General features: G+C 45.6%; 1 protein-coding gene across 1 annotated transcript in view; it reads left to right on the forward strand.

The window, feature by feature from the left end:
* Positions 1-17,211, forward strand: part of LOC126298556 (uncharacterized) — a 902,811-nt gene that overhangs the window by 866,808 nt on the left and 18,792 nt on the right. The window contains exon 12 of the mRNA XM_049989913.1: positions 16,487-16,621. Coding sequence (XP_049845870.1) covers positions 16,487-16,621 — 135 coding nt within the window. The remainder of the gene's footprint in view (positions 1-16,486; positions 16,622-17,211) is intronic.

The following is a 17,211-nucleotide window of genomic DNA, read 5'->3' on the forward strand; positions in this document are numbered from 1 at the left end:
GCTGAATGGGTGGGTCCAAAGAGCTCGTTAACTCGGATGTGAACTAGTCACTCTATGTCACAGAAGTAACATTTGGGACATTCAGTTTTATAAAGCTGTCCTAGCCGACTATTGATGATGTGACTGTGAAGCAGAAACACGGGGAAACGACCACATCTAAACCAAGAACAGGCAGACCACATGTACTGAACGTCGAACATTGCTAAGGGTGGTTGTAAAAAGTAGCACGAAATTAGCGAAAGGAGTCATTCGTGAGTTCCAAAGTGCTACTAGCATTCCAGCCAGCACAGTGGCTGCTCGTAGGGATTTCAAAAGAATGGATCATATCACTACCTCCTCTATTTTCGGCTGTTCACGAAGAATGGGCTGCCCTCTCTTCACAGGCATTCAGACACCTCATATAAAGTGTCCCCAACAAAGTCAAGCCATCTTAAAGTGAAGGACACACCTCATATTGATGTCCACAAATAAATGTCCTGATAATTTTGATCAGATAGTGTATTCTCCAGCTATATCCGCATGTGCTAGGTAACACTCCCATACCATCTGGAGTCCGTATGACGCGTCGACGGCTATTTTAACACGAGGAGAGACATTAGCCATAGGCAATATTTAGTAACTAATTATCTTTATTAGTGGGTCGGTATTACTTTTGTGTATATGACTTACGAACAAAACAGCGTATCAAACTACTTTCCCACTGTAAATCCTCGCCGGCCGGAGTGGCCGTGCGGTTCTAGGCGCTACAGTCTGGAACCGCGAGTCCGCTACGGTCGCAGTTTCGAATCCTGCCTCGGCATGGATGTGTGTGATGTCCTTAGGTTAGTTAGGTTTAAGTAGTTCTAAGTTCTAGGTTACTGATGATCTCCGAAGTTGAGTCCCATAGTGCTCAGAGTCATTTTGATCTGTAAATCGTCACTTGTGGAGCCGATGAAAAGAAATATCTGGCTTGGAATAGTTTTAATAACTTTTAATAAGGCTGTGAGCAGAAAACGTGATTCACACGTATGCCAACTCAGTGTCGGTACAAATAAGCTGCTCGTGACCAGCATTTACTTGGTGGATCTAATGCACTTAGTTCTGCCAAGCGACTGAGCGCTTGTAGTTACGAGCAGACGCAGCGCATCGCTAAACCGCCATTACGTATGGGCGCACATGCACAGTGTAAATCGCAACACAAAGAGAAGAGACAGAACCGTTCTCCGCACCGCACTAGAATCTGCCTCGTGCCGCACACTGACATGCAGCTCGTGTAATTTAAACTGAATTCCAACTTACACACATATTTTACGCCTCATTGCGCTGCAGAAACTGGCTGTCTCTATTTCGCTTTCCGTTTGTTTTACTCTCAGTATATGAACATACATCGAGATTAATGACCTTCCGTATATCATGTAAAATTTGTTGCAATTTTTATAGCCTTTTGTTCAAACACAATCCAGCATCACGTTCTCTGTTCAAGGACATATCCCTGTGTCTTACATTTCATGAAAATATTTACCTCGACTGATGACACGACTGCCACATATTTCACCTCTCGTAGATTGACCCGCAGAGTATGAAACTTGTCACTGTTGTTTCCTTGGCGCAGGGAGATCTATACATTGAAGCTCTTCATACATAGCTTTTGCTTGACGCAGTAATAAACCGATTACAATGGAAGCCCGTGTCACATGGAGCATGGAGTCGGATATGCTGTAATTTACTGGATGTCTGATGCGAAAGCTCCCAAACAGGCACTGTCTGACTGTACGAAGCTTCGAATGTTTCCAGGTGATATCCCCTCAGATGTTTTCCTTCTAAGATTCCTCGATAGAGGTCACCAGTCTCGCTTTGAGCCGCGATGGCTGCTAGTTAAATTCCAACATGCAGCACTTGGATTGGAAATACCGTTAACAGTCCCACTTAACATCCAACTAGCCTCTTGCAGCATTCCTGTTAATCTTAGCAAATAAAAAAGTGTCTAGTATTCACATGAGATTAACAAGATACAGTAATTTGATATAGTAAATTGAGGTGGGATAATGATGCCATACCACACACGAACACTGCCGTAGGTAATTAGTACAGCACACACATCAAAGACGTTCTGGCATCATGTGTACATGTACAGAAAATTGGAATAGAGATCAACATAAACATCATTTCGGCCCTTTTTATTGCTCATGAAAACCACACATTGCACGTTGTACCACTATACAGACAGATCTTCAGAGGTGGTGGACCAGATTGCTGTACACACCGGTACCTCTAATATCCAGCAGCACGTTCTCTTGCATTGATGCATGCCTGTATTCATCATGGCATACTATCCACAAGTTCATCAAGGCACTGTGGGTCCAGATTGTCCCACTCCTCAACGGTGATTCGGCGTAGATCCTTCAGAGTAGTTGGTGGGTCACGCGTCCATCTATCCGAGGCACGTTCGATAGGGAGAACATGCTGGCCACTCTCGTCGAGCGATGTCGTTATCCTGAAGGAAGTCATTCACAAGATGTGCACGATGGGGGCACGAATTGTCGTCCATGAAGACAAATATGCAGCCGATATGGTTGCACTATCGGTCGGAGGATGGCATTCACGTATCGTACAGCCGCAACGGCGCCTTCCATGACCACTAGCGGAGTACGTCAGCCCCACATAATGCCAACCCAAAACAGCAAAAAATGGTTCAAATGACTCTGAGCACTATGGGACTCAACATCTGTGGTCATCAGTCCCCTAGAACTTAGAACTACTTAAACCTAATTAACCTAAGGACATCACACACATCCATGCCCGAGGCAGGATTCGAACCTGCGACCGTAGCGGTCAAGCAGTTCCAGACTGGCGCGCCTAGAACCGCACGGCCGCACTGGCCGGCCCAAAACAGCAGGGACCCTACACCTTGCTGCACTCGCTGGACAGTGTGTCTAAGACGTTCAGCCTGACTGGGTTGCCTCCAAACAGGTCTCCGACGATTGTCTGGTTGAAGGCATGTGCGACGCTCATCGGTGAAGAGAACGTGATGCCAATCCTGAGCGGTACATTCGGCATGTTCTTGGGCCCATCTGTACCGCGTTGCATGGTGTCGTGATTGCGAAGATGGACCTCGCCATGTACATTGGGAGTGAAGTTGCACATCATGCAGCCTATTGTGCACAGTTTGAGTCGTAACACGACGTCCTGTGGCTGCATGAAAAGTATTATTTAACATGGTGGCGTTGCTGTCAGGGTTCCTCCGAGCCATAATCCGTAGGTAGTAGTCATACACAGCAGTAATATCCCTTGGGCGGCCTGAGCGAGGCACGTCATCGACAGGTCCTGTCCCTCTGTATCTCCTCCATGTTCACTCCGAGACGCCTGGACACTTCCATTGTTGACAGCCCGTCCTGGCACAAAGTAGCAATGTGGACGCCATCGAACCACGGTACTGACCGTCTAGGCATGATTGAACTACAGACAACAAGATGTGTGTACCTCCTTCCTGGTGGATTGGCCGGCCGGAGTGGCTGTGCGGTTCTAGGCGCTGCAGTCTGGAGCCGAGCGACCGCTAAGATCGCAGGTTCGAATCCTGCCTCGGGCATGGATGTGTGTGATGTCCTTAGGTTAGTTAGGTTAATTAGTTCTAAGTTCTAGGCGACTGATGACCTCAGAAGTTAAGTCGCATAGTGCTCAGAGCCATTTGAACCAACCTGTTGGATTGACTGGAACTGATCGGCTGTCGGATCCCCTCCGTCTAATAGGCGCTGCTCATGCATGGTTGTTTACATCTTTGGGCGAGATTAGTGAGAACTCTGAACAGTCAGATGGACTGTGTCTGTAATACAATATCCACAGTCAACATTTAGCCTCAGGAGTTCTGGGAACTGGGGTGATGCAAAACTTTTTTTGATGTGTATGTATAGGTGGCAAGACCATACTGGAAATGGGTGAGCAGTTGGATAATACCATATTTGATTTAAAAGGCAATCACAGAATTTACCATCAGTAATTAGTCGTGTAAGTGGTTCCACGAACATGACCGCAAAATTATACATAGTCCCAGATACTATATTTTACCCATTAAATCACTGGTGAGCCATGCGAACATTTATATGGATGTGTTGACAATTACAGATTTAGTACAATTCATTATCTGACCAAGCATAAACTCCACCAAAGTCTCGAAACCGCATACCGTAAATACGTCTTATCAGTAGTGTGCTGCAAACTTCGGCTGCGAGGCAAGTATTTCCGTAACTGGATAAGCCCCAAACATCAAATGCAGGACGGCCTCATGGCCCTCGTTTGCAATGTACTTCCATCTCCACAGCTCATCAACGTGAAATTTTCCAAGTCCGGAGAGGGAGCGAAAAGTACATAATGAAAGCCAATACCCATAATAGCTTCATTCCAAGAGCGACTCCAACGTAAGCGATCCTGAAACTACTCCATTTCTCTGATCCAGAATTTAGTATCTTTCCCAACCAGTCGGAGGGTTAGCTCCAAAGCTTCCGTCAAATAGAAATTTTTATCATAAAGTTACATGTCGCAGCTATGGAAATTTTCTGAAGGAACCAATGGACTGCGTTCGCACATACAAAGAAAACGAGCACTCAGATCTTTTCCCAGAATCGGTGCCAGACCGGTGCCTTGCGCCCCTACGAAGCAAAAAAATGCTTTCGTGTTTTCTACGGCCGAAGACGTCCAATGAAAAGCATTATATTGGCCTGATCGAAACACGGACATTATGTTTCTTGAGAGAGCTCCGTATCCACAGGCACTATTCCCTTGTACAACTGCCGGCCGCGGTGGTCTCACGGTTAAGGCGCTCAGTCCGGAACCGCGTGACTGCTACGGTCGCAGGTTCGAATCCTGCCTCGGGCATGGATGTGTGTGATGTCCTTAGGTTAGTTAGGTTTAAGTAGTTCTAAGTTCTAGGGGACTGATGACCACAGATGTTAAGTCCCATAGTGCTCAGAGCCATTTGAACCATTTGAACCTTGTACAACCAGGGCGTTCCACTGACAGTGTCATTCCAGAACCTGTTAATGCAGTGCTTGGGCACCGATGTCCGCTGTAGGCTGTCGAACTCCTGCTATGCTAGTAATCTCTCCCTCGGAAAAACCGCCAGGTAAACTGTGACCAACTTCCCCCATCTACTTGTTCCCACAGCTCACACAGAACCACCAAACCAGCATGCAGTTGGCACTGCAAAAAAACGTGCACTATACGTATTTAAATTTAAAAGGAATTGGAGGGAAGAGATGAAATGAAACTGCGAAAATTGAAAATTTATGGTAAGTTCCTATGGGACCAAATTGCTGAGGTCATCGACCCCTAGGCTTACACACAACTTGCCGGCCGCGGTGGTCTCGCGGTTCTAGGCGCGCAGTCTGGAACCGTGCGACTGCTACGGTCGCAGGTTCGAATCCTGCCTCGGGCATGGATGTGTGTGATGTCCTTAGGTTAGTTAGGCTTAAGTAGTTCTAAGTTCTAGGGGACTGATGATCACAGCAGTTGAGTCCCATAGTGCTCAGAGCCATTTGAACCATTTTACACACAACTTAATCAAACTTAAACTAACTTACGCTAAGTACAACACACACACCCATGCCCGAGGGAGGACTCAAACCGCCGACGGGGAGAGCCGTGCGAACCGTGGCAAGGTGCCTTAGACCGCGTGGCTATCACATAAAGAAATGAGTTGAAATGAGAGGATACAAGCCAGCCTCATGCTGACTCCTCTGACATTGCCGATTTCTTGTTTCCGCGAGTTCTGATCTAGTCTCGAACTTTCTTGATCACTTGCCATCTTTTAGACAAACAGCCCTGGGACTGCAGGATTCTTGGTTTGTTTCTCGTTCCCGATTGTTCTCGTTGGTTCACTTCCCTCTGCAGATAATAATAACCCCCTATTCGTTACTGATGTTTGGCAGAACCACCTGTAATATCCTTTTGCCCTCTAATGACCAGCAAACTTTATGTAGACATACCAACAAAGGGAGCATTCTCTGTAATTTTGAACGTCTATGAAAATTCAGTGACTACGGCGATCTTCCGCCTTTAATTCAGATAATGTAACTCTACATGTCGGACTATTACTGCTCCGACAATCTTTCCTTAACTGACTTGGAAATACAGCCAGTGTTGTGGAACCAAACCAATTTGTATGGGTTTTCTTTGTAGTTGTCGTAACTTTTTCTGGTTTGAAATATGTATTTGGTGTTTGATGGTACAGTTTCATAGCTTTGCAACATAAAAGTGTTGCAAATCAGTTCGTAACAGCCCCAATGAATTTCTACTAAGAACCACAACACAAGCAGGAGAGGGATTAATCAGGCTCCTACTCAGACATCAGAATCAGTCTAACAGCAGGACTCTTTCCTAATGCTTGGAGAACACTGAAGGCTGTTTTCATCGCGAAGCACAGAGAAATGATGATATACTGGTGAGTATAAGTAGGTATATGAGACCAATCAACCTGTCCTCCTTCTTCTAAAGGTATAATAAAAACTAGTTATTTGCACATTAGGGAAAGGAGGGTAACTGACGCCCCTCTACATGAAAACCAATACGCATATCAACCAAGCAAAACATACAAAACAGCACTTCAGCAGTTTGTTGTAAACGTGGGGAAAGCTCTACACTTTCCAGAAATTGCTTTCTACATTTTCTGAATATTAAGGGGGCTTTTAGCGAGGCGGCCTTCAAATCCATGTTTAGAGCGGCATAAGAGTATAACACTCAGACCGCTATACACAAGTGAATCTAGTAGACGAAAGGTAGAAGCCACCATGATGAATGAGAAAATGGTGATCACCACGACCAGATGATGTTCGCAAGGAGGGGCTTCGTCCCCACTACTGTCAAGTCTGCTTTTGCCAAGTTTTCTTTTTTGTGTCACCAGCCTTCTAAATGATTTGATGCAACCCTCCACGAATTCCTATACAGTGTCAAACTCTCAATCTGAGAATATCTCTTGCACCCTACGTCCTCAGTTATAAGGGACGTTCAAAATGAAACGAGCCGCAGGCACAATTACAGAAATTATAAGTATTGACCCTGGCTGTTGAGACACTTGTCCCACAGTGACATAAGGTGGTGAATGATTGTCTCATAAAATTCCCAGGGCTGCGATGTTAACCAGTCCCGCACATACAGCTATATAGATTGAGCAGTAGGAGAGAAAGACTACATTCCTGAGTCTGTTTTTTCACTTAGAGCATCAAATTGTATTGTTTTTTCACTTAGAGCATCAAATTGTATCCAATTTACACATCAACAGTGCAGTATCTTGTGTATTTCTTTCAATTACGGCTACCTTTACTTAAACATTAAGGCTTAACATGAACTTCTTACATAGGTAAAAGGCCATTTTGTTTCTCTCATGATACAAATAAATCCAACAGAAAATAATGGTGGATACAGAAACATCGTCTGTATCCAATGAGGTACAAGAAACACAATACATAGGCTACACTAGACTGTACATTATGTTAAGTACAACAATTAAGTTCCGGGAAACGTGGACGCCAGAACAATGAACCTCCACGAGAAATCCATTTCCCCGAAAGCACTTCTTTCAAATAGTTACGCACATTCAGTCCAAAGTGCGACGGTGCACCATCATGCTAGAACCATACCTGTCGCCGAGCACGAAGTGGAACAATTTCCAATGCGGCAGGCAAAGTATTGGAAAGAAACGTACGATATAGGAGCGCATTCAACTTGTACGGCAATAGGTAAGGTCCCAAAAGCACTCATCCCATGATTGCAGCCCACACGTTTCTGCCAAAGCGTGCCTGAAAGGCACGTTCACAGGTTGTGTTCCGACTGTAATGGCTGTTGTAGAGGTTGATAATACTTTCACGAGTGAAGCCAGATTCGTCAGCCCATATCACGTTATTTATAAAATGTTTGTTATCTGCCACTTGGTGCAAGTGCCAGTCACATAACTGTACTCGTCGAAAGCGGTCTTCTGGCCTCTGGTGTTGAGTTAACATGTAATGCTTCATCATGCAACACTTCAACAACCAGGTTTTGAGATACCTCGAACTGCCTTGCAATATGACAAGTACTTTGCCGAGGTGATTGGTGAACGCTTTCAAGAATAGCGTCCTCTGTTTGTGTAGTTTGTCTAGTACTTGGACAACCTCTGTCCATTACTTGTGGGCGCAGATTACCAGTTTCCCAAAGACGTTGTACCAGACGACGAAAAAATTCTTATCGGGATGGCATCTTTGAGGGTACCGGGCAGCACACGCATGAGCAGCAGCAAGCTGGTTATCGGTTGCTTTCAGCCCCCAAAGCATATCGACGTCTACGTCTTATGTCCTCCATCGGGAAGCCGCCCTACAGGATGGTGAGTGTTCATCTGAGGTTTGAGTATCATCTGGAGTGCCCCAGGGAAGTGTGGTAGGTCCGCTGTTGTTTTCTATCTACATAAATGATCTTTTGGATAGAGTGGATAGCAATGTGCGGCTGTTTGCTGATGATGCTGTGGTGTACGGGAAGGTGTCATCGTTGAGTCAATGTAGGAGGATACAAGATTACTTGGACAGGGTTTGTGATTGGTGTAAAGAATGGCAGCTAACTCTAAATATAGATAAATGTAAATTAATGCAGATGAATAGGAAATAAATCCTGTAATATCTGAATACTCCATTAGTAGTGTAGCGCCTGACACAGTCACGTCGATTAAATATTTGGGCGTAACATTGCAGAGCGATATGAAGTGGGACAAGCATGTAATGACAGTTGTGGGGAAGGCGGATAGTCGTCTTCGGTTCATTGGTAGAATTTTTTGAAGATGTGGTTCATCTGCGAAGGAGACCGCTTATAAAACACTAATACGAACTATTCTTGAGTACTGCACGAGCGTTTGGTATCCCTATCAGGTCGGATTGAGAGAGGACATAGAAGCAATTCAGAGGCGGGCTGCTAGATTTGTTACTGGTAGGTTTGATCATCACGCGGGTGTTACGGAAATGCTTCAGAAATGCTTCAGAAACTCGGGTGGGGGTCTCTAGAGGAAAGGAGGCGTTCTTTTCGTGAATCGTTACTGAGGAAACTTAGAGAACCAGCATTTGGGGCTGACTGCAGTACAATTTTACTACCGCCAACTAACATTTCGCGAAAAGACCACAAAGATAAGATAAGAGAGATTAGGGCTCATACAGAGGCATTTAGACAGTCATTTTTCCCTCGTTCTGTTTCGGCGTGGAACAGGAAGAGAAGATGCTAATTGTGGTACGAGGTACCCTCCGCCACGCACCGTATGGTGGATTGCGGAATACGTATGTAGTATGTATATGTAGATGTAGATGTAGATGTAGAACTTGACAGGGCCAGTTATGGTCGTGCTCCGTCCGGTTAGCAGACACGTGCATAATTTAATGTATCTTACTGTCATGTGATAGGTTATTGCCATGTGAAAAAATTATATCCTGCTTATAAACGAGGGGAACTAGGAATGGACATCTAAAAAGTAAAAAATGAACCTGACGAGGATTCGAACCACAGCTCCATGGTGGATGTGTGTTTTTTCAGCGGAAGCTTCCCGGCTCCGAACGGGAGAGGAGAAGGAAAAGTGGACAGGGGTCCGCGAGCCTGTCCTGTTTCCTTCCACAGCAACCAAGAAAAGTGTAGGAAACGGGAAGTAGTAGAGGTACAAATCATATCAAAGGGACAAGGTTTTCTTAACACCACCACGCTTAGCAGCAAACCGACAGCGTGAGGAGGAAGGGGTGTTATTTTTCCTATCGATGCATGTTTTCTCGAAAAAGAACTTTACAATGGCCAGAGAATAATCGGTACTAAGAGTGGAAAATGCATGGATCAACTGCTCATTGCAGTAGCACCCCAACTCCTGGATGGATTAAGAAAGACACTCCAAATAAAATTACAAAAAAAATTGTTTGTATTTGGGATTGCGGACAACTGCACAACGTCGTTCATTAAGAAAGTGGCAAAATCGAGGACTTTTATTCGCCATCAGAAAACAGGTAGTAAACTGCGTGTCCTCAAATCCGCTTCGCTGAGTTACGTTGTGGGAAGTATCCCGTGTGCAGAGGAGGAGCAGGTGTGGAGGTATCTGATGAGGAGTCGTACGGGTAATAAAGGGCAGCATCTATCGCACTAAGAACCAGGTATCACACGCCGAGACGCACACCAGGCGATTCTCGCCCGTGTCCAGAACATCACAGGCGGCACACAAAGGGGTATCTGCCAGGTGAATCCCCAGGAGGCGTCACAGGCATACTTGCTTCCTTCCCATTGACCGTAAGGACCATGCAGGCTGGACGTCAGTGGTAAAATTATGAGCGCACAACGATCGTCAGACGGCACTCCAGTCGATGGGGGGATGCATCCCTCAACTACATTTGGTGACCTGTTCTGCTGAAGAGAGCCACAGATCGCCAGCCTGAATATCGAGCGCCGTGGCAATAGCGCATTACGGTCATAGCTCAGTTCGAGGGAAAAAGAAGCGGAAGTAAAAGAAGGGCGGGGGGACATTTGAAAGCTGGATAGGGGCTGAGAGAGAGCGCTGGTTTAGGACCATTACTATTTTCGATTACATTATACATCAGAGTGAAGGGCAGCCGCTTCATGATTACTATCAATGCTGTCCAGCAGTGGTGAAGTGACGTATCAGCAGGCCGATAACGGCCGAACAAAGCACTCGCAACACGCACAGACAACGAACGCGTAGTGGTCTGCCTTGAGCGAATTTCTTTACACGCGAATCCGTGCATAGTGGGTATGCGGCGTGGGAAGTTTGGCTCTCTTTTTTACAATGGAATTGTGCTGCGTCTAATAAACGTAGGGGCCTTTCACCTAAGGAGGAAAACTTGCAAAATAAGTAAATAAAATGTTAATGTTCTATATATTTTAAAATGTTGGCTACATTTTCCACTGCAACTAAATCGACTCTCGATCTCTTACAGCAGTGGTAGTTCCCTGGTTTCATTCGTCCTGTCTGTGATGGAAATTGCATTTGCATCTTTGATTCAGTACTGTGTGTTCATCATCCGGTTAAAATAAAATAAAATAACACCTTTACGAGCCAGCCTTTGGCAACCGAGAGAGGAGAATTTTGCAGCGCTGCCGTGGAGACGAAGTGGCAGTACGGGAGGCAACATCGGCGCGAGATGCATGGGAGCACTGGACCGTCGTGGGTACCTTGGGGCAATACTTTCAGATGTGTCGAAGGCCTTAGACAGCGTGTGGTATAACGGCCTCCTGTTCAAGTTTCTTGAGCAGAGAGTACCGATATCACAGGTGTCCCTGTTCAAATTATACCTCAGTAATAGAGCATTCCATGTCACAGTCGATCTTGGACTCTCAACGACGTATGTGCCACAGGTGTCTGCAGTCGGGCCCCTGTTAGACACTCTATACACCGCGGATACTCCGAAAACCCCGCGAGATGATCTGGTGTTACGCGACGATGGCACTGCGCTGTTTGCGCTCGGCTCAGGAGTGCACATAGTAAGACGTCACCTACAGCAAGACGCTTGGAGTTTGAGCCATCAAGTGGCGGCTCAACATGAACGCGGATAAGAGGCAGGCTTTAACCAGAACGAGAAAAAAGCTACCAGCAGACCAAGTATCCCCGTCGTCGCGAACCGGGAAGTACTTTGGCGTGACGTGACCTTTGATAGACATCTAACGTGGGGATCACACGTCGGAGAGGTCAGGAGGAAGCACTGGGACGTATAAAAAGGCCCTACCCCCTACTAAACCCTACTAAACTCCAGTTCGACTCCACCCACTCATTGTGGAGTAACATTATATCTGGTCTAATACGGCATGTTCTAGAATACGCCGCTGTAATGTGGGACAATGCAGCCAATAAATGTATTGACGAACAACAGCAGGTGCAAAACATAGCTTTATGCCTTGCTGTACATCTCCCAGTACCTACTGCAACCTACATCCTTCTGAATCTGCCTAATGTATTCATCTCTTGGTCTCCCTCTACGATTTGTACCCTTCACGCTGCACTCCAGTACTAAATTGGTGATCCCTTGATGCCTCAGAACATGTCCTAACAACCGATCCCTTCTTCTTACACACTACTTAACCTAAATTATCCTAAGGACAATCACACACACCCATGCCCGAGGGAGGACTCGAACCTCCGCCAGGACCAGCCGCACAGTCCATGACTGCAGTGCTTTAGACCGCTCGGCTAATCCAGCGCGGCACGACGAAACTGAATAAACAATTTGTGCAGTGCAGTTTAGCTGCTTCAACTCCAAAATAAAGTATGATAGACTTTACCGTATGGTCTTAATATTAATATCGGCTTCAAGACCGAGAAAGAAAAGGGAATGAGGGAAAATTTATAAGAAGTCACAGACAAAGCAGAAAAAATTAATTTAGGGGAGCTTGGCAAGAAGAAGAGCAATTTAAATGGTATTAATGGCATATCGAAAGGAGAGGTGGGGGCAGGATGCTATTCATCTTTTCACCAGTAAACGCCACTTACAATGTCTGGATTCAAAAAATTATGGCATGTGACAGTTAGTGCATATTTTAATTATTGCATATTAATTTACTACAAAGTGTTTTTCTCAGTGATACTGGTATTGGTGTTTAAGTTTGTTATACAGGACTGTTTGGCCATAATATTCTGACATTTAGCTTCAGTTATTTATTATAAAGTTTTTCGCTTCTGTCGGAGTTTTCACGCTGTCTTAGCTACAATCAGCTGTTGTGAGGTAGGCGCATGATAGAAATTGAGTTGGCAACACTGTAAGTTTTGCTACTTTGAAAGACGCCCAACTCTAGCGCTTCATTTGTCACCTGTTTCGCAATTTCCTGTAAGACACTAGTTTTTATGAATGATTAGTATTTCCAATTTATTACCACACTTCTCCATTTATGCAAAAGTGTCATGGTCTTCGTTCACTCATCATTTTGTCGTTCACTCATCATTTTGAAACCATATTAAAATTTAAGAATTTGCCACCCTAGGCGTAATATGATTGCTTCCTACGGAGACTGAAACCATGTACCTCACCTGTTTGCATCAAGTTTTATCTCATGTAAAAGTGTGAGAACCTTTGAGAATCGTGTAACTGGTATTGTGGTTTCGTGTTATAGAATGCAGAGCACATTTCTTTCAAAAGGAAGTTTTTGTTCCATTGTAGTAGGACTTTGAATCTGTGGCAAAGTATCAAATAGTTCTGTTCAGACTAATCCTGAAAACAGCCTGCTTCATTATCAGTTTGTTTTTAGTGCAACAGTACAAAAAGTGATGCACCATATCTAAGGTGTATGAATCACATGTGGTGTCAAATTCATTGTTGTGGGTCTTCCGCTTTTCTTCGATCAGAACGCATTAATACCTACAGACTGAATTCACAGGAAAACTTGCCAAAGGTACTTTGTTTATACTCTCAGTCATTGCGGGCTCAATATGATATCGCTGTTTTCCAAGTGGTGCGAAAGATGCTTGATTTTCATCATGTAATCCCACCACCATGCATACATACTGATCCTCAATGTCTGTTACGCTCATAGTCCACTGTATTACACTTTCCTCTATTATACAAACGTGAGTAATATTTATATTTCAGTAGGACTCATCAAGATTCAACTTCACTGAATTTTTTATGGAATGAGATGTCAAATCAGGTGGATGTACGACGAACATATCCATTAGGACAGTACGGCGAAATTTCACATTAATGGGCTGTGGCAGCAGACGACCGACGCTAGTACCTTCGCTAACAGCACGACACAGCCTGCAGCACCACTCACGAGCTCATATCGGTTGGACCCTGGATCACTAGAATACCGTGGTCTGGTCAGATGAATCCCAATTTCAGTTGGTAAGAGCTGACAATAGGGTTCGAGTGTGTGCAGATTCCACGAAGCCATGGATCCAAGTTCTCTGTTGATCTATCATGGACAGGGGACATCGGTTGCTTAAGTAATTGTCAATGTCAATGAAATTCACCAACAGCCGTTTAATTTAGATGTTATTTTATTTTAATTTGATGGGTACGAGATTCAGCATTTCTTTATGACATCTTCAGGCGCCTCTCTCCAAACAAACGAAAAGTCATATAGAGCCATGAATCTCGGGATGTCGTGAATCCAGTCGTTATATTAGTGCTTCATTCCAAGGCTTGATTGTTATCCAAGTCTTCGAATGAAGTATTAGTGTAACGATTAAATTCACGACATCCAGAGATTTATGGTTCTATATGACATTTTCATTTATTTGATGATTTGCATACTGGGCCTGTAGGTGGCATAATGAAATGCTGAAACTGGTAGTCTTCAAAATGAAATAAAATAACATGTAAAGTACACGGCTGTTGGTTAATTTCATTGACATTCACAATGGATCCAAGTTGTCAACAATGCACTGTGCAAGCTGGTGGTGGCTCCATAATGCTGTGGGCTGTATTTACATGGAATGAACTTGGTCCTATGGTTATTTTCGGCTGCTGTGCGACCATTTTCTGCCATTTATGGACTTCATGTTCCCAAACAATGATGGAATTCTTATGGATGAGGATGCGTCATGTCACCAGGCTGCAACTGTTCGCGACTGGTTTGAAGAACATTCTGGACAATTCGTGGCAATTATCTGGCCACCCAAATCGCCCGACATGAAATACGTCTAATATTTATAAGACATAACAGAGAGGCCAGTTCGAGCACAAATTCTACACTAACAACACTTTCACAATTATGGGCGGATATAGAAGCAGCATGGCTGAATATTTCTGCAGGGGACTTCCAACGCCTTGTTGAGTCCATTCCATGTCGGTTTGTTGCAGTACGCCTGTCAGAAGGAAGTGCCACATGATATTAGGAGATATCACATGACTTTTATCAACTTAGTGTGTGTAACAGTATACACTCCTGGAAATGGAAAAAAAAGAACACATTGACACCGGAGTGTCAGACCCACCATACTTGCTCCGGACACTGCGAGAGGGCTGTACAAGCAATGATCACACACACGGCACAGCGGACACACCAGGAACCGCGGTGTTGGCCGTCGAATGGCGCTAGCTGCGCAGCATTTGTGCACCGCCGCCGTCAGTGTCAGCCAGTTTGCCGTGGCATACGGAGCTCCATCGCAGTTTTTAACACTGGTAGCATGCCGCGACAGCGTGGACGTGAACCGTATGTGCAGTTGACGGACTTTGAGCGAGGGCGTATAGTGGGCATGCGGGAGGCCGGGTGGACGTACCGCCGAATTGCTCAACACGTGGGGCGTGAGGTCTCCACAGTACATCGATGTTGTCGCCAGTGGTCGGCGGAAGGTGCACGTGCCCGTCGACCTGAGACCGGACCGCAGCGACGCACGGATGCACGCCAGGACCGTAGGATCCTACGCAGTGCCGTAGGGGACCGCACCGCCACTTCCCAGCAAATTAGGGACACTGTTGCTCCTGGGGTATCGGCGAGGACCATTCGCAACCGTCTCCATGAAGCTGGGCTACGGTCCCGCACACTGTTAGGCCGTCTTCCACTCACGCCCCAACATCGTGCAGCCCACCTCCAGTGGTGTCGCGACAGGCGTGAATGGAGGGACGAATGGAGACGTGTCGTCTTCAGCGATGAGAGTCGCTTCTGCCTTAGTGCCAATGATGGTCGTATGCGTGTTTGGCGCCGTGCAGGTGAGCGCCACAATCAGGACTGCATACGACCGAGGCACACAGGGCCAACACCCGGCATCATAGTGTGGGGAGCGATCTCTTACACTGGCCGTACACCTCTGGTGATCGTCGAGGGGACACTGAATAGTGCACGGTACATCCAAACCGTCATCGAACCCATCGTCCTACCATTCCTAGACCGGCAAGGGAACTTGCTGTTCCAACAGGACAATGCACGTCCGCATGTATCCCGTGCCACCCAACGTGCTCTAGAAGGTGTAAGTCAACTACCCTGGCCAGCAAGATCTCCGGATCTGTCCCCCTTTGAGCATGTTTGGGACTGGATGAAGCGTCGTCTCACGCGGTCTGCACGTCCAGCACGAACGCTGGTCCAACTGAGGCGCCAGGTGGAAATGGCATGACAAGCCGTTCCACAGGACTACATCCAGCATCTCTACGATCGTCTCCATGGGAGAATAGCAGCCTGCATTGCTGCGAAAGGTGGATATACACTGTACTAGTGCCGACATTGTGCATGCTCTGTTGCCTGTGTCTATGTGCCTGTGGTTCTGTCAGTGTGATCATGTGATGTATCTGACCCCAGGAATGTGTCAATAAAGTTTCCCCTTCCTGGGACAATGAATTCACGGTGTTCTTATTTCAATTTCCAGGAGTGTAGATACAGATAACCCCAGGCTGTCACAAGAATTCTAGTCTCACTCTAGCACACAGCATAAGTTTACCATAGTAGTAACGTATGTCTATATGGAAAATCTATACTTCTTTACCCGTGAAGGCATACGATGTTTGTCTGATATCCTTACTCTATGTCACATTTATTCTCTGTAACTTAGCAGTTGTTTAGAACTAAATACATTTTTTGTGTGTTCCAGACGTCCTGTACGCTGTCTCTTTACAACGTTACTAAAGAGAATCTCATCTTAGTAGCGAAACTGAAGAAAGAGGACTCATCAGCGGAAGATGACTCATCGCAAATCTCTTCTGCCGACCTCCTCGTACGCGAAAAGGTAAGACGCCATTAAGAACGGTTTGTTTTATTTGCAAATTTACTTGTTTGTCTAGAAGTACACAAACAACCTGGGATCCTGAACAAACTGTTTCCACTCAGAACGTGAGCAAGCGCAAATCTACGAGATAAAAACAGCTGGAAGCGCTGACAAAATACACTATGTGATCAAAACTATCCGGACACCCCCAGAAACATACGTTTTTCATATTAGGTGCACTGTGCTGTCACCTACTTCCAGGTACTCCATATCAGCTACCTCGGTAGTCATTAGACATCGTGAGAGAGCAGAATGGGGCACTCCGCGGAACTCACGTACTTTGAACGTGGTCAGGTGATTGGGTGTCACTTATGTCATATGTCTGTACGCGAGATTTCCACACTCCTAAACATCAGTAGGTCCACTGTTTCCGACGTGATAGTGAAGTGGAAACATGAAGGGACACGTAGAGCACAAAAGTGTACAGGTCGACCTTGTCTGTTGACTGACAGAGACAGCTGACAGTTAAAGAGGGTCGTAATGTATAATAGGTAGACATCTATCCAGACAATCACACAGGGATTCCAAACTGCATCAGGATCCACTTTAAG

This window comes from Schistocerca gregaria, chromosome X (genome assembly GCF_023897955.1).
Source record: "Schistocerca gregaria isolate iqSchGreg1 chromosome X, iqSchGreg1.2, whole genome shotgun sequence".
In the NCBI taxonomy this organism is placed as follows: Eukaryota; Metazoa; Arthropoda; class Insecta; order Orthoptera; family Acrididae; genus Schistocerca; species Schistocerca gregaria.